The 25,423-nt window shown below is 36.9% G+C and overlaps 1 protein-coding gene across 1 annotated transcript; it reads right to left on the reverse strand.

Annotated features, from left to right (window-relative positions):
• On the reverse strand, positions 1-24,244 carry lnx2a (ligand of numb-protein X 2a). Its single transcript, XM_073830832.1, has 11 exons — positions 24,107-24,244; positions 20,265-20,802; positions 15,654-15,877; positions 13,407-13,544; positions 11,948-12,147; positions 11,367-11,735; positions 8,339-8,518; positions 7,845-8,022; positions 4,097-4,322; positions 3,207-3,365; positions 1-532 (listed from the first exon to the last, which is right to left on the reverse strand). Exons 2-11 carry the CDS (start codon positions 20,666-20,668, stop codon positions 397-399), a joined length of 2,214 nt encoding a protein of 737 aa, XP_073686933.1. The 5' UTR covers positions 20,669-20,802; positions 24,107-24,244; the 3' UTR covers positions 1-396.
• Between the last annotated feature and the right edge of the window lie 1,179 nt (positions 24,245-25,423).

A 25,423-nucleotide genomic window follows, 5' to 3' on the forward strand; every position in this document is an offset into this window, starting at 1 on the left:
TCTTGTATCCGCACTGGGAAAGATTTATTAAACAGCTGTGCACATTCATCCATTCATACCTGCACACATACTTTTGTTCGGTCTCTCTTTTACACAAACATTCACAAACATAGATCACATTTAGAGATAACATGTATATAAAACCTCCGGTAGAGTGGACTGCTGATCGGCATGGTGAGGGGAGACCTTAAGGCTGCTCTCCAGAGGGGGGTGGCCTCATGGGCGTGGCAGGTTTTCTAAGGCCTGGTTTATTCAGCATCAAGTAAAAGCATTCGATTTTCCGAGACTCTGGCTTTGACAGTATGGTGCCTCCGTGGCAGAGAGTAGAACACATGGGACCATTAGAACACACAGATATGAGCGCTGTCTGAGGTGAGGCATGGTGTCCCGCCGGGGTTAGATCAGGCTTCCTGGCCAGGACACGACGGTGAGCGCTACCCTGCTCCGCTGCTCCTTTAGCATGGGCACCAGGGCTGAATGACTCATGCCAGCCGTGGACAGACCGTTTACAGCCACTATCATGTCACCACACCTGGATAGGGAACAAAACCATGCAATCTTATGAATGCATTGCTAAAGAATTATTGTTTCAATGGTAATTTACTGATCATTTTCTCACCCCCTTGTCATCCAAGATGTTTATGTCTTTTCTTCAGTCGAAAAGAAATTAAGGTTTTTGAGGAAAACCTTCCAGGAATTTTCTCTATATAGTGGACTTCAATGGGAACCAACAGGTTGATGGTCCAAATTGCAGTTTCGATGCAGCTTTATAAGGGTCTTCTGTAGCTAAACGATCTGCTATTTTACAAAAAGAATGTGCAAAGAAAGCCCTATCCTAACGCTTTGAACTGGAGTACACAGATGAAGAACTAACTTAATGATGTGATTATGTATGATTATGATGAGAATTTGTGGTTGAAAAAGTATATAATATTATTATTATAATGACCTTTCACTAGATAAGACCCTTATTCCTTGGCTGGGATCGTGTAGATCCCTCTGAAGCTGCATTGAAACTGCAATTTGGACCTGATCCCCATTGAAGTCCACTATATGGAGAAAAAATCCTGGAATGTTTTCCTCAAAAACCTCAATTTCTTTTCAACTGAAGAAAGGTAGACATGAACATCTTGGATGACAGGGGGGTGAGAAAATAATCAGGAAATTTTTATTCAGGAGTAAACAAATCCTTTAAGACAATTCATTTAGGGTGTGTTCACACTTGTAGTTCAGTTCGTTTGGTTGATTTGGTCCGAAGCAAAAAAGAAAATGATACATTTGGTCCTGGTCCGCTTAGCGTTCACACTGGCATTTTTGACAGCGAACCTAAAGATATCAAATCCTAAAGGCATAGTGATACGTTCACAACCTGATTGGTCGGGTTGAATGACGTATATTTCGTGACTGAACTCACCGAACACCCAAACAGAAGCAAAAGGTGCGTTCGAGAATGCAGTTTGCTGGACAAAGTGCACTCATTGTTGCGTGTAAATGATTTTATTTTCACCACAAAGAGCTCATAAAAGGCACTTTACCTACTCGTTGCTTTACGTTTGCTGATTTTGTTTTGGACATACCGCTTGTCCCCTTTTGTGAAATCTTGTTGCATAGCATTGCATCTTGTCATTACTTCCTGTTTTTGGTTTGTTTAGAAGTATTTGGTCCGTGTTGCATTCATATTTCATTCAAACTGCACCAGAGTTTGTTTGGAAGCGGACCGAGACCCATGTTTTTAGCGGTCTCAATCTGCTTGTTTGGTGTGCAGCGTTCACACTTAAGGCCTTTCCACACTGAGTGGGAAAAAGCGTAACGAATATTGCACACGATGACACACTGGAATAAAACAACAGATTCCTATGACCGTGAACATTCACGCTCCGAAAAAGCAAATGTTTTTTTTAACAACCAGTCCGACTAATAAAGCAAAAACACGGCTGTCCAATAAGATTTGAGCATTACATCACATGCCCGGAGCAGCTGCTGTTGCACAAAAGGACGAGTGGTGGCGCTGTTTCGAAAACGAGTTTAAACAAACACAGAAGAAGGGTGCTTCTCAATATCCCTCCTCGTTTCCTCCGTCCTCCATCCTATAACCCGGAAAGCGATCAAGCTCAGCCATCTTGTAGGACATCTCAATTCTTTAATTGCACAGTGAGGAGGCGAGGATCGAGGAGTGAGGAGGCTTCCTGAGGTGTCTTGAGCAAGGATACACCTACGCGGAAGTGTTTTATCGACTAAACGTGACGCACTCCTCCCCCTTCAGATATGTCATAATAATTTACATTTATATTTTACCTTTGCAGTGTAAATAATGTCATATATTTAAACAGGGCATCTTGCTTTGTTAATAATTATTATGAATGCCTTAAATAACGAACTTTAACAACATATGGGCAGATCCCTTTAGCGCAGCTGATGGCGCTTTGAAGTGACGCTTGAGTGGTCACGAATATTCCAATGTTCCTCCTTTGATTCCTCCATCCTCATTTCCTTTCCTTAAATCCTTCCCTCGTATCCTAAGGGGGTGGAGCTAAGACGCGAGGAAAGGAAGCAAGGAAAGGAAACGAGGATGCAAAAATAAGAAATGAAAAGCACCTGAAGAGTATTCCGAGAGAGAAGAGGATGCACTCGTTATCATTGCATCTGAGAACAGATCATATGTTCTTTATATATTTTCTATTAATTTTCCACTGAATTATGTGATCTGGAGGAGAACACTGTCCGATTTCTTCCACGTTCACTCAGTGTGAAAAGGCCTTTAGGGTGTTCGCTTTCAAAAATGCTAGGGTGAACGCTAAGTGGACCAGGACCAAATGTATCATTTTCTTTTTTGGTGTGGATCAAATGAAGCAAACAAACCGAACTACAAGTGTGAACACACCCTTACTCAAAAGAACTACACTAACAGAGCAATTTCACCAGTTTTTTTTTTTATCAAACCAAAAAAACCAAACATAACAAGTGTGAACACACCCATAATTAATAAATATAGTCATTAAATTACAATTATAATTAAATATAAGTAGAGTTTTGTTTTGTATATATCAGAAAAAGGAATCTTTTATGAAACACCAGAGATACAGAGATGGCCAGAGATACAAGTTTGTTTTTTAACATTTTAATCAAGATAATGCTGAAAGTGCATTATCATTTAGTCGTGAAGCATTAGATCATTGTTTATTGTTTGTTTTGTTGTGTTTGCTCACTTTAGACGGCCATCGTAGTAAGCAGGTGTTCCAAGGACGATAGTCTTGATAAAGAACGCCTGGCTGCTGTGGTTCTCCTCATAACCTCCAACAATGCTGAAGCCCCAGCTGCCAGGGTGACTTCTGCGGAGGACGATCTCATGACTGCTATGCAGGTAGCTGTGACAGAGAGCCAGAAAGAAAGAGAATGATGGGGAAAAGTAAGTGAGCATCATCAGGAAATACATTTCTCCCATCCATTTTATCGCCCACAAGTCAAAAATTGTATTTTAGATGCATGTTAGTAGGAGATATTTAGAAATGGAGGATTTGGCACAATGACAGGATAGGAAGAAGGAAGCAGAAGGGTGTCAAAGCAGAGGGGACAGATGATGAAGGACAGAAGGGAGGGAATGAGACTGGACTGAATGACCTGAGACTGGGCTGAAGTGGGCTAGGAGCATGTCATCTCCACATGTATGCTTCATCTGATAATCTGCAGCTGTTGATGTTTACATCACGACACAGCCGTAATCCCCTCGTGGGTTAGTGCTGCATAAAGCTGCTGATCCAAAACACATCAACACTACAGATATTTTTTCTGTCTGAATCATCAAAATAGCTGCATTCTCTCTCTTCAAAGCTGTTCCACTCAGATTTGGATGGAAAAAAAACTAGGTGAACCTGGCATGATGGTAGTCCTGGCCAGATTGCTTTGACTATTTTAGGGTTATTTGGATCAGTGCTCAGCAAGGTGAGCATGCTATTTTTATGCCTCCCAATGGAGTTCAACGAGAGCCATTTAGACTCTTCCGAAAGTACATCTACTTTAATAGCCCTGTGTCGCTTGTTTCATTCATCAACGATCTCCCACGTGAAGTTCTACTAAATTTGATTGACTGCACTCTTACCTGGGAAGTCCAAGCCACATGACCCATGATGGAGACCAGCTTGCGTCATAGTCGTTTTCGTGCGGAGGGAGAAGTTCTTCTTCTGGGCCCGGTTCTTCAACTGTGTTCACCTCTAGTGCCCTCAGCTGGACAGAGCAGGACGCGGCGCTGGACTTCAGAGTGCCCACTGCCTCGCTGTGGCTCAGATAGGTCAAATCTTGACCATTAATACTCAACAGTACATCCCCTGAGCAAAGAGAGACAACAAAGACACTTAGGGACACAGAGAGGACTGAAATGCGGCTGAGGCCCCATGGAGACAGGTTTCGCTTCAGTGCACTTCATCATTACAGACACGAGTGGGAAACAGTGTATTCCTCAAAAACAACCTAATGAGTTTTTTTTTTTTTTTGTAAATCAGACACATTTAGCACAGCCAGTGTAGTCTGATTCTCAAAGGAATGACTCAGTTGTTTTTAGTGATTTAAAGACAAACAGCTCAATCAGTGTAGTCTGATTCCTGAATGAATGATTCTAATGACTCTAATGACTCAGTTCTTCTTAGTGAATCAAATGCATATAACACAACCATTGTAGTCTGATTCCTGAATGAATGATTCTAATGACTCTAATGACTCAGTTCTTCTTAGTGAATCAAATGCATGTAACACAACCAGTGTAATCTGATTCCTGAATGAATGACTCTAATGACTCAGTTCTTCTTAGTGAATCAAATGCATACAACACAACCAGTGTAGTCTGATTCCTGAATGAATGATTCTTATGACTCTAATGACTCATTTCTTCTTAGTGAATCAAATGCATATAACACAACCAGTGTAGTCTGATTCCTGAATGAATGATTCTAATGACTCTAATGACTCAGTTCTTCTTAGTGAATCAAATGCATACAACACAACCAGTGTAGTCTGATTCCTGAATGAATGATTCTAATGACTCAGTTCTTCTTAGTGAATCAAATGCATACAACACAACCAGTGTAGTCTGATTCCTGAATGAATGATTCTTATGACTCTAATGACTCATTTCTTCTTAGTGAATCAAATGCATATAACACAACCATTGTAGTCTGATTCCTGAATGAATGATTCTAATGACTCTAATGACTCAGTTCTTCTTAGTGAATCAAATGCATACAACACAATAGGGATGTTAACCGATGACCGTTTGACCGGTGGTTGACCGTATCAACGTTAACCGGTCAAAGTTGTCGGTAGTCGGTTAAAAAAAAAAGTGCCGGTGCGTCTTTTACGCATTCTGAAGGTGCCTGTTTTATCCATTGGTTTTATCATGTTGCAGTCTATTAGGCAACATTCCGCATAAGATGGGCTTAGATTTGGAAATACATTACATCTACATTTCAGTGGTAACCGATAAGGTGATGATGATCATCATCTTTCTTTATTATGGTTGGCACTACCGAAACTAAAGCGGCGTCTCTTCGGAGCTGTCATTTTCTTAAATGAGCCGTGGCAATGTTTCAAATGAGCTTCTAACCTAGACAAACGCCTTTATTTTCAAAGCGATCACCTTGTACCCAAACCATTTGAAACTAAGGAGCCATTTGTCCTACGATTACATACAACAAGCTCTTCGGCGCCGCGTTTGCGGGACTCATGTTTCGCGCTGTAGGGGATTTTAAAAAAAGTGACGTGAGTGGCAGTGTGTGTGTGTGTGTGTGTGTGTGCGGGAGGCAGAGCGGCAGAGAGAGGCCAAAGAGTATAGAAGTACCTATACTCTTTGGAGAGGCTGCGATCACACCGAAGGCGTTTTTGCAGGAGCGCTCTGAGCGCGTGAAGTTGAAAAAAAAAATCAACTCTGAGCGGAAAAACGCCCAACGTCATTCGCGTTCTTTTCCATTGTCCAATCGAATGAATGGAGAGGCGGGCCTTCTGTTGTGGTGACGGAATTTTAAAGTCCGGAGACTGCAAGAAATAGAGGAGAAACCTTTGGTGTCTATCGTGGGTAACCCGGAGCTGTATTTTTTAGGGTTTCTGCTAATATGACAGTTTACTTAACAGCATAAAACAGTCTATGCATAAAACTAAGATTTTAGAGTGCTCACGCTATAATCCTTTGATTTGACTGACAGGACAGCTGTTTTGGTCGTTGCTTAGCAACATAAAAAAAACGCAGCACGCTCTTTTATTAAAAGTCACAAAAAAAAGGCAGTGCTGTGCGCCTCGCGTTTTTAGAACTAAAAGACGCGTTCGGTGTGATCGCGGCCAGATGCGACAGACTTGCGAAATTGCAGGAGCGGCTCGAAATGGCTGTTATTTCAAATAGCGTACCATATTTTAAACTAATCGGTTAACCGGTTTCAACCGGCTAATGAGGCTCGGTGGTCGGTCAAGAATTTTTTTAGTTTTCGCCATCCCTACAACACAACCAGTGTAGTCTGATTCCTGAATGAATGATTCTAATGACTCTAATGACTCAGTTCTTCTTAGTGAATCAAATGCATGTAACACAACCAGTGTAATCTGATTCCTGAATGAATGACTCTAATGACTCAGTTCTTCTTAGTGAATCAAATGCATACAACACAACCAGTGTAGTCTGATTCCTGAATGAATGATTCTTATGACTCTAATGACTCATTTCTTCTTAGTGAATCAAATGCATATAACACAACCATTGTAGTCTGATTCCTGAATGAATGATTCTAATGACTCTAATGACTCAGTTCTTCTTAGTGAATCAAATGCATACAACACAACCAGTGTAGTCTGATTCCTGAATGAATGATTCTAATGACTCTAATGACTCAGTTCTTCTTAGTGAATCAAATGCATACAACACAACCAGTGTAGTCTGATTCCTGAATGAATGATTCTTATGACTCTAATGACTCATTTCTTCTTAGTGAATCAAATGCATATAACACAACCATTGTAGTCTGATTCCTGAATGAATGATTCTAATGACTCTAATGACTCAGTTCTTCTTAGTGAATCAAATGCATACAACACAACCAGTGTAGTCTGATTCCTGAATGAATGATTCTTATGACTCTAATGACTCATTTCTTCTTAGTGAATCAAATGCATATAACACAACCATTGTAGTCTGATTCCTGAATGAATGATTCTAATGACTCTAATGACTCAGTTCTTCTTAGTGAATCAAATGCATATAACACAACCATTGTAGTCTGATTCCTGAATGAATGATTCTAATGACTCTAATGACTCAGTTCTTCTTAGTGAATCAAATGCATACAACACAACCAGTGTAGTCTGATTCCTGAATGAATGATTCTAATGACTCTAATGACTCAGTTCTTCTTAGTGAATCAAATGCATACAACACAACCAGTGTAGTCTGATTCCTGAATGAATGATTCAAATGACTCTAATGACTCAGTTCTTCTTAGTGAATCAAATGCATACAACACAACCAGTGTAGTCCGATTCCCAAAATAATTAGTTGGTTACTTTTAGTGAACAGCTTATCTAACTGAGTCTTGAATAAGTGTCTAAAAAGACTGAAAATCTCAATCACTAAATACAGTTTTAAATATATTTATTTATTATTGACCTCATCTGATTATTTGGAGTGGAATTGTATTTCTTTAAAAAAAAGAAAAATCTGCAGAGTAACATAAACCAGTGAATCATCCACAATAAGATCAGGAATATGTATTAAGAAAGTGAACAGACTCAATGTTGAAGTCTACAAACTCAACTTGCTTAAACTCAAGATTATCTAGATGTTAATTTAAGAAAATTCGGTTTAGGTAATTTACCACGTTTGATACGTCCATCACGCGACAGGCAGCCATGGGGCTGGACGCTCGTCACAAATATCGGTAGCTCTCCACTTTTGCTTCCCCGTCCCCCTGCCACAGTCATACCCAGAGACTCATGCGGTTCCTTCTTCACAGTGATGTGTTTCTCCTTACAGGTCACACACTGGGAGAGATCCTAAAAACAAGCAGCAGAGCATCAAATTTGTCCCAGAGGTGGAGAAGGAAAACGGGAAGCCCATTTCTAAATTGACACTCTGATCAGCTCTCACTAGAGTCCTGTTCATCATCCCAACGGGATCAGCTCTACTCCAACTTCGTAATTGATCTCATAATAGATTCAACCAGGAGTAATTAAGGTTGTGGTCTGAACTCATGGAAAAACTGGAAGCTACCCAGATGCTTCGGAAATAGGGCTCCCTAATTACGTCTCCACGATGCTAAAATAGATTCTGCAACACACACAGCTCTTGGCCGCAGGCATTCATACTCACTCTCTGGGTGGAAGACCTGGCAAGCTGCAGACTTGGGACGGGGCTTGGGGTCGCGGTGCAGGGAAGCGGCGGAATGTGTTCATGGCTCCAAACGTCCCTGGTCAAGGTGGAGCCTATGTGCACGGCCATAGTCTGCTTGCTGGACCGGCTAATCAGCAGATTGACTCTTTCTCCACTAGCCTAGAAGATGACAGTAGGCGGTCGGTATAAATACCTAATACTCTTATATTGAGCGCCGTGGTGGCTTTATATCTAACAAAGACAGTCTGCTGTCCGCCAGTGCTATTCTTAATAATGCTTTAGCTGCCCTTTCGCTGTGTGATCGGGGCAGCCAGATGGGAGAAAGCAGCTCACGTAGACATAAAGATACTATCAATCACATTATCCTCTGAGCAGGGCAGCACAGACAGTGTCCTAATGTCCCAAACTTGCACTGAGATGACAATAGCTTTTTTATTATGAGAATATTTATTAGAGGAAACTAGATTTTTATTTTCTGAAGAAAATGTGAGAGGTTTGCCAGAGTAAAAGTCACCACCACACTAGGGTGGCTGTCAGGATGTAATGCGAATTACGTAGTCAGATTACTTTTTTCAAGTAAAGAGTAAAGTAACACATTTAGTTTTTAATTGACGAGAAAAAGATGTTTTTCTCAACCTCTTCTGGCCTGTGTTGGGAGTGACATGCAGAGGCACTTCCTTTTGCCTAAAGCTTAAATTTTACGTTTGGTGTGAAGGGGAAATTAACTTTTCGGCTTTTTGTTACAAAAAAAAAATAAGATAGCCCACTCAAGATGACAAGAAGTAATGCAAAAGTAATGTATTGCATTACTTTCAATAAAAAGTTACAAAGTAATGCAATTAGTTACTTTTTTATGCAGTAACACAATACTGTAATGCATTATTTTAAAAAGTAACTTTCCTCAACACTGTTGGTAATCATATTGGTTAGTGGTTGATATTAGAGATTTTTGTATTGTATTTTTAAATCTGACACTGTTTATTTTAATTTAAATAAAGCTAAAATAAAAGCTTAATATTACATGAAAATCTTAACTGAAATTTTGATATTTTGAATTAGTATGGCATCTACTGAAATAAAAACTATTTTAGTTGAAATATTAAAATGAATAAAACTAATAATTAATTAAAAACTTTAAATACATGACATAATATTTTAATAATTTAGTGATATTAAAATAATATTAATGTAAATGTTTTAAATAAATAAAAAATAATAAATTATAAAAATAAGACTAACAGAATCAATGGAAATCAAATGAAATCCATTTTTATAGAAATATAAAAACTAATTAAAATGAGGAGGGCACAGTAAGAAAATGACAGTAAAACTGAAAATATAGAAATTCAAGCTAATTCAAAATATTAATAAATTATTTAACTACATAAATACTACTAAAAATAACAAAGATAATTAGATATTACTAAAATAAAATTATTAGATTACTAGATATTATTAGATTTTACTTTTGCCATCATCTATTAATGTTTAACAACATGCTGAAATAAAATAAAATTTAAATATTATAAGAAAAACTTAAACTTATGTACAAAAAATATACAGAAATGTTGGCATGGCAGCTAAATTAAATAAAATATTTTTTATTTGAAGTACTAAACAGATATAAACTAAAATAAAGCTAAGGCTAACTTAAAAATAAATAAATAAATAAAAATTATATATATATATATATATATATATATATATATATATATATATATAAATGACAAGCAAACAACAAAATGAAATAAAGCTTATTAATAATACTATAATACATAAACAATACTAGAGAAAACTAATAAAATAAACAAAAATAAAATTGGTATTTATAGTAATATAAAAAACTAATTAAAATGACAAAATAACCAAAATTACAATGAAACTGAAAATATAAAAATTAAGCTAATTCAAAACATTTATAAATTACATAAAGTACACAATACTACTAAAAGTAACAAATATAATTATTTTTTCCATCATCTATTGCTCACTTAATGTTTAACAACATGCTGAAATAAACTATTAAGAAGAATTAAAATATTAGAAGAAAAATTTAAACTTACAAAAACTTGAGAAAAAATGAGAAATGTTGTTATGGAAGTTAAAATAAATAAAATATTTTTTTATTTGAAGTATTACAAAATTCTTAAAAAACTAAAAATATAATAATAAAGCTAATTAATAAATAGTATATAAATACATAAACAATACTAAAATAACACTTAAATAAAATAAACAAAGAAATATAAAAATATAAAGTAATTAAAATCACGAGAGCACGTAAATACAATTACAGTGAAACTGAATATATAAAAATTAAGCTAATTCAGAATAGTCATAAATTACATAATGTACTACTAAAATAAAATAAAGATGATTAGATTACCTATGCCACCATCTATTGCTCACATAATGTTAAAAAATGCTGAAATAAAATAAAATATAAGTACTAAAAGAAAAACTTAAACTTAAAAAAATTGAATGAAAAGGAGAAATGTTGCTATGGCAGCTAAATGAAATAAAATAATTTATAAAATAAAAATAATTTTATTTGCTGTAATAAGATTATTAAAAACGATGAAAAAATGGGAAAAAATTCAATCAAATAACAAAATTATTAAACTAACAATAAAAACTATTAATATCAAATAAAGCTAATTAAAAATATTAATAAATACTATAATACATAAACAATACTAAAATAACACTAAAATACAATAAACAAAGGTAATTAAAATACCTTTGCTGTTATCTACTGCTCAATTAAAGTTAATGTTTAACAACACTGATAATTGAATAACACTGAATAAACTTTATCAAATCTTAAAAAGAAATATCCAGAATTTAAACTCATGCTGTGATTCACTTTAAGTTATTAGTATTTTGTTTTTCATTTATCTAGACAACACAGTATAGATTTTTAATATCATCCATTTATCAGTTAACAAAGGTCTACTAGCGTCCTTATCTTGACCTGAACTGCCCCACACACATGCTTTCTCTCTACCTGTATAATCTGAGCTGCCTGCTCAGGCGTGCCGTGTCTCAGGTCATGCTCGTTGACGGCCAGCACTCTGTCATTGCTGCACAGTCGTCCGTCTTTAGCGGCTAACCCTCCCTCCAGCAAGTCCAGGATAAACACACCCGCTTCATCTGTACGCCGCACCAGCTTGATCCCCAGCTGCTCTGACGATTCCCGCTTGTGCAGGGTGATGCGAATGCTGGCAGGGCTGCCCTTGGGCGAAGCCGTCGCCGCAGGCGGCCTAGCAGAACAGCGGCGCTCTCTCAGAACCGTCAACTGGAGAGTAGCACAGGGACGGGCCAAGGTAGAGCGAGCAAAGTTATGGGGCACATTACTGATGTCGACATTGTTCACCTGCACACAAATGGGAAGGGTAGAAAAAAGGCGAATTGGTGAATGGCAGTTTGAAGAATGCTGTTCTGCGTCTACTCATGCAGATAGTGATTCTGCAGCCACTATTCATTAGAGCTCTTTAGAGATTGATTACAGTATCAAGGCTGATCTTTAAATAGTAGCGAAATGGCTTTTTTAATCAGACGGTTATTTCGGAGCAGTGACGACAATACCTGAAGTATTTGGTCGCCGGCCAGCAGTCGTCCGTCTCGGGCAATAACGCCGTCACGGTACACTTCCTGTATTACCACATTTATCAGGGGGGTCTCGTTTCCACCGACAATACTTATGCCCAGCTCTGTGTAAGGATTCGCACGATGAACTTCAATTGTTGTGATTTCTCCTTCAGGTAGAGATGGAAGTTTCACACAACCTGAAGAACAAGATGTACAGACCCCAAACAAGGATATCAAAGGTATTTAAAGGGATAGTTCACCCCAAAATGAACATTTTGTCATTTACTCACCCTCATGTCGTTCTAATCCTGTATGAGTTTCTTTCTTATGTTGAAGATAGAAGTGCAGTTGAGGTCAAAAGTTTACGTCCCCCTTTCAGAATCTGCAAAACGTTAATTATATCACTAAAATAAGAGGGATCATACAAAATGTGTGTTATTGTTTATTTAGTACTGACCTGAATAAGATATTTCACATAAAAGATGTTTACAAATAGAAAATAATAGTCAAAAGTTCAAAAGTTTACATTCATTTAGTTTTTACCTGAATGATCCACAGCTTTTTTTTGTTTAGTGATAGTTGTTCATGAGTCCCTTGTTTGTCCTGAACAGTTAAACTGCATTAAGAGCCGGGGGTGTAAACTTTTGAACAGAATGGAGATGTGTACATTTTTCTTATTTTGCCTAATTTTCTTCATGTAGTACTGCCTTTCAGAAGCTACAGAAGATACTTACATCTTTCCCAGAAGACAAAATAAGTTTAATTTACCCTGATCTTCAAATTCTTAATGCATCGCGTTTCCTTCTGGAGCATCAGTGAGCGGTTGAACCTTCTGTAATAGTTGCATATGAGTCCCTCAGTTGTCCTCAGTGTGAAAAGATTGATCTCAAAATCAGAAAACCGAAGAATTTGTGGGACCTAAAGGATTTTTCTGAACAGCAGGCTGAACAACTATCACTAAACAAAAAACACAGCCGTGGATCAATCAGGTAACAACACAGTATTAAGAATCAAGTGTATGTAAACTTTTGAACGGGGTCATTTTTTATAAATTCAACTATTATTTTCTCTTGTGGACTATATGTAAACATCTTTTATGTAAAATATCTTATTCAGGTCAGTACTAAATAAACGATAACATGCTTCTTGTATAATCCCTCTTATTTTGGTAAAATAATAAACATTTTGCAGATTCTGAAAGGGGGATGTAAACTTTTGACCTCAACTGTATATATTTTGAAGAATGCTGGTAATCAAACAGTTGATTAAATGGGGACAATGAGGAACAGTAACATCTGTTTGGTTCTTCAAAATATCATCAAGAAAAAAACTTATACAGGTTTGGAACGACATGAGGGTGAGTAAATGAGGACAAAATGTTCATTTTTGGGTGAACTATTCCTTTAAAAAACAAAGTGATTGTGTTTCAGTCTAGGACTGTGTGAAATAATCATACCTTCTTCAGCAGAAAGAGGCAGAGTTTCAACAAAGTCCCATCCCGAAGAGGCCGAACTGCCAGTGCGGAGAAGATGGATGCACGGGTTGCTAAGAGGGCGCTTTACACGTGGAGGAGCACATTCTAGACCATGGACACCTTTGAGGGATAGAAAGACAGCTGAAATAACCTCCATAAAGCATGTAAGTCACCACAGAGTTATATTATATAAGCTCAGCAGCATGTTCTAATACAAACCTCTAATGGAATAAACTAAAAAAGTATTGTTAAAACTGGGCCATCTACTGTAATTAAGAAAGATTATGTCACCTAATGATTGTAAAAAAGGTAGTAGGGACAACATTGTTAAAATAGTCCATGTGAAATCAGTGGTTCAACCGTAATGTTATGAAGCTACAAGAATACCTTTTGTGTGCAAAAAGAATAATTTTTGAACATGTCAGTTGCGTTGCTGTCTATGCGGTGTCAGAAAGCTTTCGGATTTCATCAAAAATATCTTCATTTGTGTTCAGAAGATGAATAAAGGTCTTACAGGTTTGGAACAACATGAGGGCAGGGGCGTAGCAGCCAATTTAAAAGTGGGGGGGGGGGGGGGGCAGTATGGTCATGTGACCCCAAGGTGGTGTTCATACAGTATAATAAATTCTGTTCACAAGAGCAACAAGATTTGAAGCTCATGGCAGACGCCCAAGAGATTCGCGCTGTGATTGGCTAAATGTTAGTTCACTCAAATCTAAGTAACAAATCAGAGACCAGGGGCGGAAATATTGGCGCTATAGGTCAAAAAAAGTGCGGTGGACAGAATCACCTGTTTCTAAAAGTTCCCCCCGGTTGCTACGCCCCTGCATGAGGGTGAGTATTTAATTACAGAATTTTCCTTTTTGGGTGAACTATTTCTTTAAAGTTGTTAGAAATGAAATATTTAGCTACTGTTTACACTCTTTCACCATTAAAGTTGACCTATTATGCCCATATTTACTATATTTAATATGAGTTTAAGGTGTCCAGTTTCAGTTTAAAACACCCCTCATATCATTTATTATATCATTTTGAAAATGCATGGCTCTTTAAATGCAAATGAGCTGCTGCTTCCCGCCCTCTTTTTCAGAAAACGGCTGTTCTTTTACAGCTTGTATGTCAGATACTCTGCTAAAAAACATCTGTTTGGTTTTAAATATCATGTCTACCACGCTAAAATCATGTTTTAAAGCCATATTAGCTTAAACTTTTGATATACATTACAGATATCTGAGCACACAAATCCATAGCACGCAAACAGAAAGCAGCTTTAATACAGCATGTGAGTTCTCTTTCATGTCTTATTGCACTTAAACTGTCAAATACACAACAAATAAACACAGCCGTGGATCAATCAGGTAACAACACAGTATTAAGGATCAAGGGGTGTAAACTTTTGAACGGGGTCATTTTTATAAATTCAACTACTATTCAACTGTCACATGCTATATTAAAGCAGTTGTAATACAGCATGTGAGTTCTCTTTCATGTCTTATTGCGCTGAAACTGTCAGATACACACAAGTTTATGTTAAAAACGCAGAAGTTACAAAAACAGTTGGTTATGCCTGTGAAGGTAAACAGCTGGGTAAGAAATTGCGTGTTTATATTAGATCTGTGTGGCAGCAGCATAATATACAGTAAATAAATCAGTAAATCCACTGCTCTCTTGTCTCCTCTGAGGCTGGGACTGTAGTGTTTTCTGCTTGTCTGTTCAGCCAATGACAGAACAGTTGTCATGGCGTTAGAACTGCTACACCATTGACACTTGAGAAAACAAAATGGCAATGCCGTGGGTGGAAACGTGCAGATTAAGGGGCAGTAATATTATAATAAGATCCCCTTTCTATGTCACGGGGGGAAGCGAAATCTGAGTGGCAAAGTTACTGGGTTGTCCTTTTTCACATGTTCTGGGTTGGTAGATATACGGTGACTCGATTATAGTACTTAAACACAGAAAAATTCTGATTTTCATGACATGTCTCTTTTAAAACTGCATCGGCGAATAAAATTCGCCATAAAATGGTTCTGTGACCATTAAAGACCCGTCTTCTTTGATTTGATTTTGACATTGATAAGCACTATTTTTAAACCTTTTGTCATCCTAAAAATACAGAGTGCAGTATCACTGAGTGCAGCAGAACAGCCTTAAGAATGCCACTTATTGGAGAAGGGACAATTTTGCTACAATCTGATTACTGGTGCTTGTGGTCCTGCTTAGGGTACTCACTGTCTTCTTCAGTGCTTTCTTCAAAGGCAGGGTTGTCTACGCCAGGTTCTTCTGTCCATGTAGGAACATTGTTGCTCGCGTTGGATCCAGCAGGTGGTGATGGCGTACTCTCCTTTATTTCAGTCTGGGGGGATCTGGGAGGGTTGGTCGCCGTGACCCTGTCCTCGCTTCCCTCCATCCGCGTCCGCTCCAGCTTTGTTCGCTGACTCTGTGTTCCAGGACACCTAGACCCACACACATAGATGCAAATATATAAATACAATAACTGGAATATTCGGGAGGCTAGCACACAGAGGTCCAGTTGACATGAAATGGAAGACAAGGGCAAGAAAAAGGAAGCAAATGAGAAACATTGCACTACATCCTCAGGGCAGATACTGTTCCAGGAACCTACAGAAAAGTAAAGGTCCTGATATTGTATTCTCAAACCCTGTCTAGCGCAGTGTTGTTTTTAGTGCATTTATTAACATTTTTGAATGAGTTTTTGTTTTTATATATATTTTAATTTACATTTTAATATTTTTATTAAAGTTTATTAAGTTGTTTTTTCGTTTTTTTTTTTTCTTTTTTTGTCAGTTTCTTTAGTTTTTGTTTAAATTATATCTATATAGCGTTAATTTACAGTTGAGGTCAAAAGTTTACACACATCTTGCAGAATCTGCAAAATGTTAATTATTTTACCAAAATAAGAAGGATCATTCAAAATGCATGTTATTTTGTTATTTAGTACTGACCTGAATAAGATATTTCACATAAACAATGTTTACATATAGTCTACAAGAGAGAATAACAGTTGAATTTATAAAAATTACCCCGTTCAAAAGTTTACATACACTTGATTCTTAATACTGTGTTGTTACCTGAATGAGCCACAGCTGTTTTGTTTTTTGTTTTGTTTAGTAATAGTTAGCCTGCTGTTAAGGTCCCACAAATTCTTTGGTTTTTCAACCCTTTCCAACAATCCATATTCATACTGAGGACAACTGAGGGACTCATATGCAACTATTACAGAAGGTTCAAACACTCATTGCTTCTCAAAAGGAAAAACAATGCATTAAGAGCCAGGAGTGTAAACATTTTTCTTATTTTGCCTTAACTATCTTTTTTATTTTATTTAGTACTGCCCTCCAGAAGCTACAGAAGATACTTACATGTTTCCCAGAAGACACAATAAGTTAAATTTAGCCTGATCCTCAAATTCAAAAAGTTTTCACCCCCCATGCATCTTGTTTCCTTTTGGAGCATCAGTGAGCGATTGAACCTTCTGTAATAGTTGCATATGAGTCCCTCAGTTGTCTTCAATGTGAAAAGATGGATCTCAAAATCATAGTGTCATTGCTGGAAAGTGTTCAAATACACAAAAATGCTGAAAAAAAAAAAAACTAAAAATTTGAGGGACCTGAAGCATTTTTCTGAAGAACAGCATGCAGTTTAACTGTTCAGGACAAACAAGGGACTCATGAACAGCTATCACGAAACAAACAAAAAACAGTGTTAAGAATCAAGTGTATGTAAACTTTTGAACAGGGTCATTTTTATAAATTCAACTATTTTCCCTCCCCATGTCTTTTATGAGAAATATCTTCTTCAGATCAGTACTAAATAAAAAATAACATGCATCTTGTATGGTCTCTCTTATTTTGGTAAAATAATTAACATTTTTTCAGATTCTTCAAAGTGTGTGTAAACTTTTGACCTCAACTGTATTTATTTATTTTTATTTATTTTTTTGTCTTCAGTTTTAGGTTGTTCAGGCAAGTTTTATTTCCAAAATCTATTTTTGAATAGTTTCAGTTTTACTTTTAGTTAACAATAGCTATGGGATCTTTCTTTGCCTTTGAGGTTGGAGGATTTCAGCATTTTGCTAACATGACTGTCATATAATTAACAGCGCTAATTAATTACTGTACGCATCAGTGGGGACAAAGACCTGTAGGATAGTATTACACGCTGAGGTCTCATAGTATAACAAGAAAGCACCGGATTGTCAACACAGCTAAGGGAAGATGGCTAATTCCGGCAGTAACTCTCAGCCTTCTCTTAGGACGGTGTTAGCGCCTTGTTAAGGTTAATCTCCTTGGGTCTTCTTCCATTGAGCTATAAATAAAACATTCTTGCAAATAAGAGTAAATTAGGGAGTATGATAGTGACAAAAATTGAAAAAGTTCTATCAGTTTTTTCTTTACAACAGTTGATACTATGCTAATTTGTCACGTGATTTGTGAACGAACTCAACTTTGAACTATTCAACTCACGTTTGGCTTCAGACATCAAACTCTACACCAAACCCTTAATAGGCCAAGACCTTCAGCTATTCCAAAGGCACATTCAATCCTATCTTGTGCACCAGAACTAATCTTAAAATGTATACCACTCTCTCAAAACTAAACACACCTGCTAACTCTTAGTACAAAATACCATACTGGACTCTCCAACTCACCATAGCTCTGGGTTGCCCTTGGCAGTCTCACAGAAAAAGTGGTTGAAAAGGTTTCTAGAGTTGAAGTTTCCCAGCATGGCTGAAGAGAATATGAAACTGCTGCTGTCCAGTGCATTACACAGGACCCGACTAATCTCCCATCACATGACAAAGGGGCAAATAATCCCCAGATGGGAAGTCAGATCAAGCCAGGCAGGCTCCACTCAAAAGAAAGTGACTCCAAAAGTCACTGGAGCCTTTGTCTGCTAAGCTTCATTGTCTAACAGATACCTGAGTATGATATTTACTCCTTCTGCATGTTCTGACTTAAAAGCCCCTCAGACATGTGGTTATGCACAAGTTGAAATGCTGTCTGGCATGTTATTTTCAGTATCAGTTTGCTTGAAAACGCATTTGTATTTCCAGGCTGGTGCAATGAATCCTTCTGAAGAACAAATCTTGAGGGAACTAAACTGGGCTAAAGGTCAAAAACCTCAAAATTAAGTTTTCTGGCTTATCTGTCAGCTCTGAGGCTACCTTTATGCTAGTGTAGACTCAAACATGCACAAAAAATGCTAGTCAGACGACTCCTTCCTGTTAAACTGGGTGGTTCTTGGCTGCAAAGGCAAAAAGATTTTATACTTTTACGCGCAGTCTACAGTTTTGTGGAAAATATGTTAAATGTAAGTATTACACAAAATATATATTTCTAAAATATATGTGCCATTCCACAGAATTGGTCCAAACTGCTGTCCCACAACCAAAAAACACATTTAAAAAGCATTTAAGTATTTAAATCTTAGATGTTTACTAAAATTCTATTATCTATTGAAACCCACAATAATATTTAAAATATCAGTAAGCTTAATATATATAAAATCATCATTTATTAGGTACTTTCAATTGGGAAATTGAACCCTAACCCCTAAATTTCAACTTATGACATTTTTTTCCATTGTTTTTTAGGTATCTTTTTAATCTTTTAAACAGTGATGTTTAAAAAAAAAAAAAACTATTTTCTTTGTAAATTATGAAACTTATGAAACATTTAGTTTTTATGTCTATCACTGTTCAGAACTGTGCTAGCTAACCATGTGCTGATTAGCATCTTTCAGCTAAGTTTAAAAGTATCTAAAATTGTCACTACTGAAACAGTCGCAACCAAAACATTTGGTGGAGTTTTGGTGGTGACATTTTTGTTTTTTAGTGTGTTATGCCACCACCGAAACATTCACAACAGAAACATGTCATCATTGTTTCGGTAGGGAACGTATTATCCTCATATTTGGGGGAAATAGAAAACATTTTAGTACAGTTATGCACATTTTTTTTTTTTGTATTTTAGTATGTTTTAGTAGTGTTGTAGTATGTGAGTTAATATTCTGTAATGGGATGTGGTTGCTACCAAAAGCATTACTGTCACTACTGAAAATGAGCAGTCACTACCAAAACATGGGATGTTTTGTAAAAATGTAAAGTATCCTGAAGATGTTATGATAGTTTTTGGCTTAATGTATATTCAAACTTATAAATCCTCATTTTGAAATCAGTTTAATCAACAATTTTGTCTTTTACAAAGAAAAAATTTATTCAGAATACAACAAATCTCATAAATTACACTTGAAATATTGTTAACTGATACTGATTTACCTCTGCTATTTTGCTAATTTTAACTTGCATTGATTTAATGAAACAAACGGATACAAATCATACGGAAGCAATACAGTCAATAGAAAGTTGGACCCCCTACTCGCCCAATCCTACAAACAAATGAACCGCCACATGAAATAAAGGAAACGGAAGCGATCACCAGTGAACCCTTGTGACAGCGAATAGCCAGTAAGAAAATAACAAGTTAATGCTCCTACACTTTTTGTGTGGAAAGAAAACAGTGTCAGTCTTCGACACACATTTGCGAGAGTACCAAAAAATGCACAACATTGAAATTAAGGTTGAACCACTGATGTCACATGGACTATTTTATCAGTGTCCTTACTACCTTTCTGGGCCTTGAACGTGTCAGTTGCATTGCTGTCTATGCAGAGTCAGAAAGCTCATCAGAAATATCTTAATTTGTCTTCCAAAGATGAACGAATGTCTTACCGGTTTGGAACGACATGAAGGTGAGAATATTAATTTTTAGGTAACTATCTCTTTAAATATATAACTGTGAATATTCATGATTATTTTACCTGTGTTTGAGATGTGCCTCCAGGTCACAGCGCGGCATGCTGAGAGAACAAGAAGGCGTCAGCGGACAGGTGACCGACAACTTATCCAGCAACTTGTGCACCAGAATGCTGGAGCGCCGGCAGACCTGCAGCTGCAGATGCGCGCGGTCCAGCGGACAAAAGTCCCGTTCCTGCAGAAAGCTGCGCAGGCAGCGGGCACAGAAGGTGTGGCCACATGGTGTATCCAGGGGCTGAACTAACGGCTGAAGGCAGATGTGGCACACCAAATCGTCGTCTACTTCCAAACGATAGTTATAAAGGTGGTTCTCCCAGGTGCGGTGAATCTGTCCACATTCAGAGCAAAGGGCCTCCAGAAGAGCTTCGCTCACCATGCCCGGGTCCACTCCCTCTCCCAGACTGCCCATTGCGCTCGGCTTCGTCTACGCACACACACACGCACTCAGTGGCTCGGTTGCAGGGGCGTCCGCCCCATGGACGTCAGAGGCTGTGCGACTCCGGCAGGGGACGGCCACCCCCTGGTAGACGGTGTGACATCACCCTAAAGGAGAAGAAGTGAGGTAACTGTTCTGAATGAGAGAACGTGTTTGTGTGTGTGCCATGTGTTGTGAGGATGAGATTATGTTGCAGAGCAGTGTGGGTTTACTCCTGCACATTAATCTGACAGTGTAATCTCTTGCTCTCTCGCCTGGAGCAATCTTTCAATCCCGCAGAGAGAGAATTATCTAGGATTGAGGCAGGGAGCGCGGAGTCAAGAGGTTCTGATGTGAAAGTGAGAATGGGGGGCGAGAGAAAAGGACAAAAATAGATACTATATAAGATTTAAATGTGTTCATAAAAGCCAGATCGGGGGGTGGGCGCAAACTTATCCAAGTCATTAAATACAAATATTAATCAAAACCTACTAGATTATAATTAAAATCATTCCTCTGAAGGCCCTGGTTCTATTTTTGATTGCAGATTTAAAAGAACGGTTTAAGGAAATTCAAACCTGTACGACTTTCTTTTTATCAGTGGAACACAAAAGGTGAATTTCTGAAAACTGTCTTTTCAGCATAACGAAGGTGAATGACTAGGCCTTCAAAAAAGTGCCATAAATGTAACATAAAATTGATTTGTGTGCTGTATTTCAAAGCATAAACTAGTTTAGTAGCCATTTTCCACAGAAAATCTTGATATCTGCGTTAGCTCAAAGAAATAAACAAGAGTAAACATGACAGAATTTTCACTTTTCTGTGAACTACACCGGGAGCTTTTTAAACTGGTGTCTGTGGGGAAAAAAGTCTAAAGAAAAATGATAAAATTAAGCAAAATAAATAGGTAACACTTTACAATAAGGCTCATTGGTTAATCTTAGTTCATGTTAATTTCAGCATTTACTAATGCATTATTAAAATCAAATATTGTGCTTGTTAACATTAGTTAATGCATTGTGAATTACCTTGAACTTGAAACAATGACTAACTATTTTATTATCTAACATTAACAAAGATGAATAAATATTATAAATGTATTCTTCATTGTAAAGTGTAAAATAAAATAAAATAGTAACACTTTACATTAAGGTTTCATTAATTAACTACTTTAGTTAACAAACTTAAGAATAAACAATACTTCTACCGCATTTTTTAATCTTATTTAATATGCATTATTAAAATCAAAAGTTGTGTTTTAGTGTTAACATTAGTTAATGCACTGTGAACTAACATGAAATAATAATGATGAATAAATACTATAATAAATGTATTGTTTATTGTTTGTTCATGTTAGTTAATACATTAACTAATAGAACCTTTTTGTAAAGTGATGCCAAGATAAAATGGTAACACTTTACAATACGTTTTCATTAGTTAACTGAACCAAGAATGAACAGTACTTCTACAGCATTTATTAATCTTATAGTTAATATTGATTTCAACATTTTCTAGAACTACTTGTTTAACAACTATTTTTATTAACTAACATTAACAAAGATGAATTAATACTGTAATAAAGGTATTGTTCATTGTTGGTTCATGTTAGGTAATACATTAACTAATGGAACCTTATTGTAAAGTTTTACTAAAATAAAATACACTTCACAACAAGGTTTCATTAGTTAACTACTTTAGTTAACAAACTAAGAATAAACTACCGCATTTTAGTTAATATTAATTTCAACATTTACTAATGCATTATTAAAATCAAAAGTTGTGTTTTGTGTTAACATTAGTTAATGCACTGTGAACTAACATTAATTAACAATGATGAATAAATACTATAAATGTATTGTTCATTGTTTGTTCATGTTAGTTAATAAATAAACTAACTAACTAACGGAACCTCATGTAAAGTGTTCAAATAATATAAAATCAAATAAAGCAGGATCTAATAGCCCTTAGTCAGAATAGCACCATATTTAATTTTTGACAGGAATCAAAACGAGGCTTTGAGGGATAGAAGAAGTACAGTGCGTTCAATAGATTGTCGGCGAAAATGTAAAGTCATGAGTTATGAATGTATAGCACGTGCCATTATAAAGACTAAAAGTTTTTCCCTCATAGCCTTGTTTTTGTCTGTTCAATTCAATATGCCTAACCTATTTAAGTTTCATGGGGGTCCCTCATATGAGGATGGTCAAATTTGAGGTCTGCAGCGTCTAAAAGATTGAAACCCCCCTGAACTAGTCTTTTAATACTTGGCTTTTCAAGGCCACCAAACAGCAGGGGGCATTCTATTGGGCCAACCTTCGCCTGTATTCACAGTATCCGACAGCTGTGCATCCATGAGCAGCCCCACGCTTGGTCTGTCGACGGCATCTCCGTGACTACCTGCCTCTGTTTTTATCTTGCAGCTGGACATGAATAAAACATGAGGACACAAGGCTTCTCTGTTCCCACTACAAAGCCCTGTCAACGTCTCATCAGACACACATACCCATGCTCACTCGTCCCGCACACTGTAAATGTCTTAATGTGGATAGTCTGATCCAAACGAAGCAGCTCGGGCTTAAACCTCATCCTTTGGTCCTTGGTAGCATGATGTGGGACTTCATTACATAAGGCTGGAATGCCTAATGGCCTTTGGGCAGCTGCCATTCGTATTTCTATTCTATGCTGGATTCTCTGATGACTTTTAATCACAAGGGAGTGTTTAGATATTGACCGCAAGGGCTGTTCAAGGCCACTCACTTGTTGTATCCTTGTACCTTTAGCTGCTTGTCACAGTTGTCTGTGTTCTCACTTGCAAAATGGCACATTCGTGCTTATCTGGCTGCCTGGCGGATGAAGAATTAAATGTTTGTTCAGCTGAGCTGACATACCAAAACAATGCAATTAATGGCTCGTCTTTAAACATCTGCAAAGCAAGCAAACAATATCTGACATGTTCAGTGTGGAATGATATGCACATCTCTTATTTATTGAGCCAACGGTTTTCAGTAGCATTCTGCAGTCCAGATCTATTCACAAAACCACCATTTTTGACACCCATCACGCATTGCTTTTCCAAATCAATACATTGACCTTATTTTTCAGAAAGGGTTGTGCGTTCATAAACAGGTAGACAACAAAAATAAATTGATGGAGGGAGGGGGAGGAGAAATAACAGCGCTTTCTCTGTTGAATTAAAATGTCTGTGGATGCCACCTGCATGAATTGTCTCGTTAATAAGGCGTATCCAATCCGGATCTATGACACGCACAAATATCGATATCTCATTATTTCTGGCACAGAGCGGCTCGCCGTAAATTTTTTTCCTTTACTGTCTGTACATCGTCTGTACAATAGGCGACAATGACATCTAACAAAATGCGTGTGGCAATAAAGCATCGACGGGTGATGATATTAGTATTTCAATAACATTACCTATTCACGTTCCCCTCGGATGGTGTGAACTCTGGCCCCGAGAGGGGAGAATCATGGAGCTCAATCACATCCACCGCAGCTTGCCCGAGCCGCATCCGCACGTCAAAACACCCCCGTATCTGTCTTGTAGCGATGTCCGATTCGTGAAGGAATGGTTCTTTGGAGTCGACTCTTTTGAACGAGTCAGCTGAACCGGTTCATGAAACTGCTCTGAACATTTAGTGCATGTATTGAACTGAATCGGCCCGAGCGGCTCTTGAATCAAAACTGCCCGACTCGTTGAACCAAGAACCGTTTCTTTTTTTTTTTTTTTTTAAATATCCAGACGATGAAAAAATCATTTGAAGTGAACTGACGATTTGAATAATTCAGTTAGCCGAATTAGCTAGCAAAGATGTTACAAATAAAATATTCTGGAAATTTTTGTACTTGTACTTGTACTACTTTTAGTAACAAATTCAAACCAAAAACGCAAACCAAAGTTAGTTAAATCCATAGGTTAATTAAAAAAAAAACGAAAACGATTAATCCTAAATAAACGTTTTTGTGTACATAATATATGTGTGTTAACTGTGTATATTTATTATGTAGGCTGTATATTAAATATAAATTAAATATAAATAAGAAAAAATTGTTTATATAAAAAATATATTTATGTATAATGTAAAATATATGAATATAAATATATACAGATATGTAAATATATCCTATGTAATATATATATATATATATATATATATATATATATATATATATATATATATATATATATATGTAGCATAAATATTTTCAAAATATATACTGTATGTGTGTGTCTTTATATATACATAATAAATATACACGCAGTACACACATATTACATAAACAAAAACTTTTATTTTGGATGCAATTATTTGCGATTAATCCTCAATTTTATTTATTTAGCAGCCAAGAGATATAAATGTATTTAATTTTCGCTTATTGTAAATCCAAATTATATTTAAGTTCCAATTTCTATCTTTCCTGACTTTGGTGGCCTTAACAAATTGAACTGGGACTTATGACATTAGGCCTGGCCTACTATATATATACATAAGCGAAAATATACTGGATAATGTACTGGAATGTTTTAGAGCATGTAATGTGCCAAGGGACCATATCATGACGTAAAGAACCACCGAATCATTCTTAAAGCGCTTCGTTTGAAGGAACTGTTCGAAAGAACCGATTCGGGGAAATGAATCAGACTTCCGAACACTACTTTCGGACTCGGCATGGAGGCGGGCACTCATGCTGTCAATCAAATAGTAGGTGTGACCATTTAGCTGCCTGATTGAA

Source organism: Garra rufa, chromosome 24 (genome assembly GCF_049309525.1).
Source record: "Garra rufa chromosome 24, GarRuf1.0, whole genome shotgun sequence".
Classification (NCBI taxonomy): Eukaryota; Metazoa; Chordata; class Actinopteri; order Cypriniformes; family Cyprinidae; genus Garra; species Garra rufa.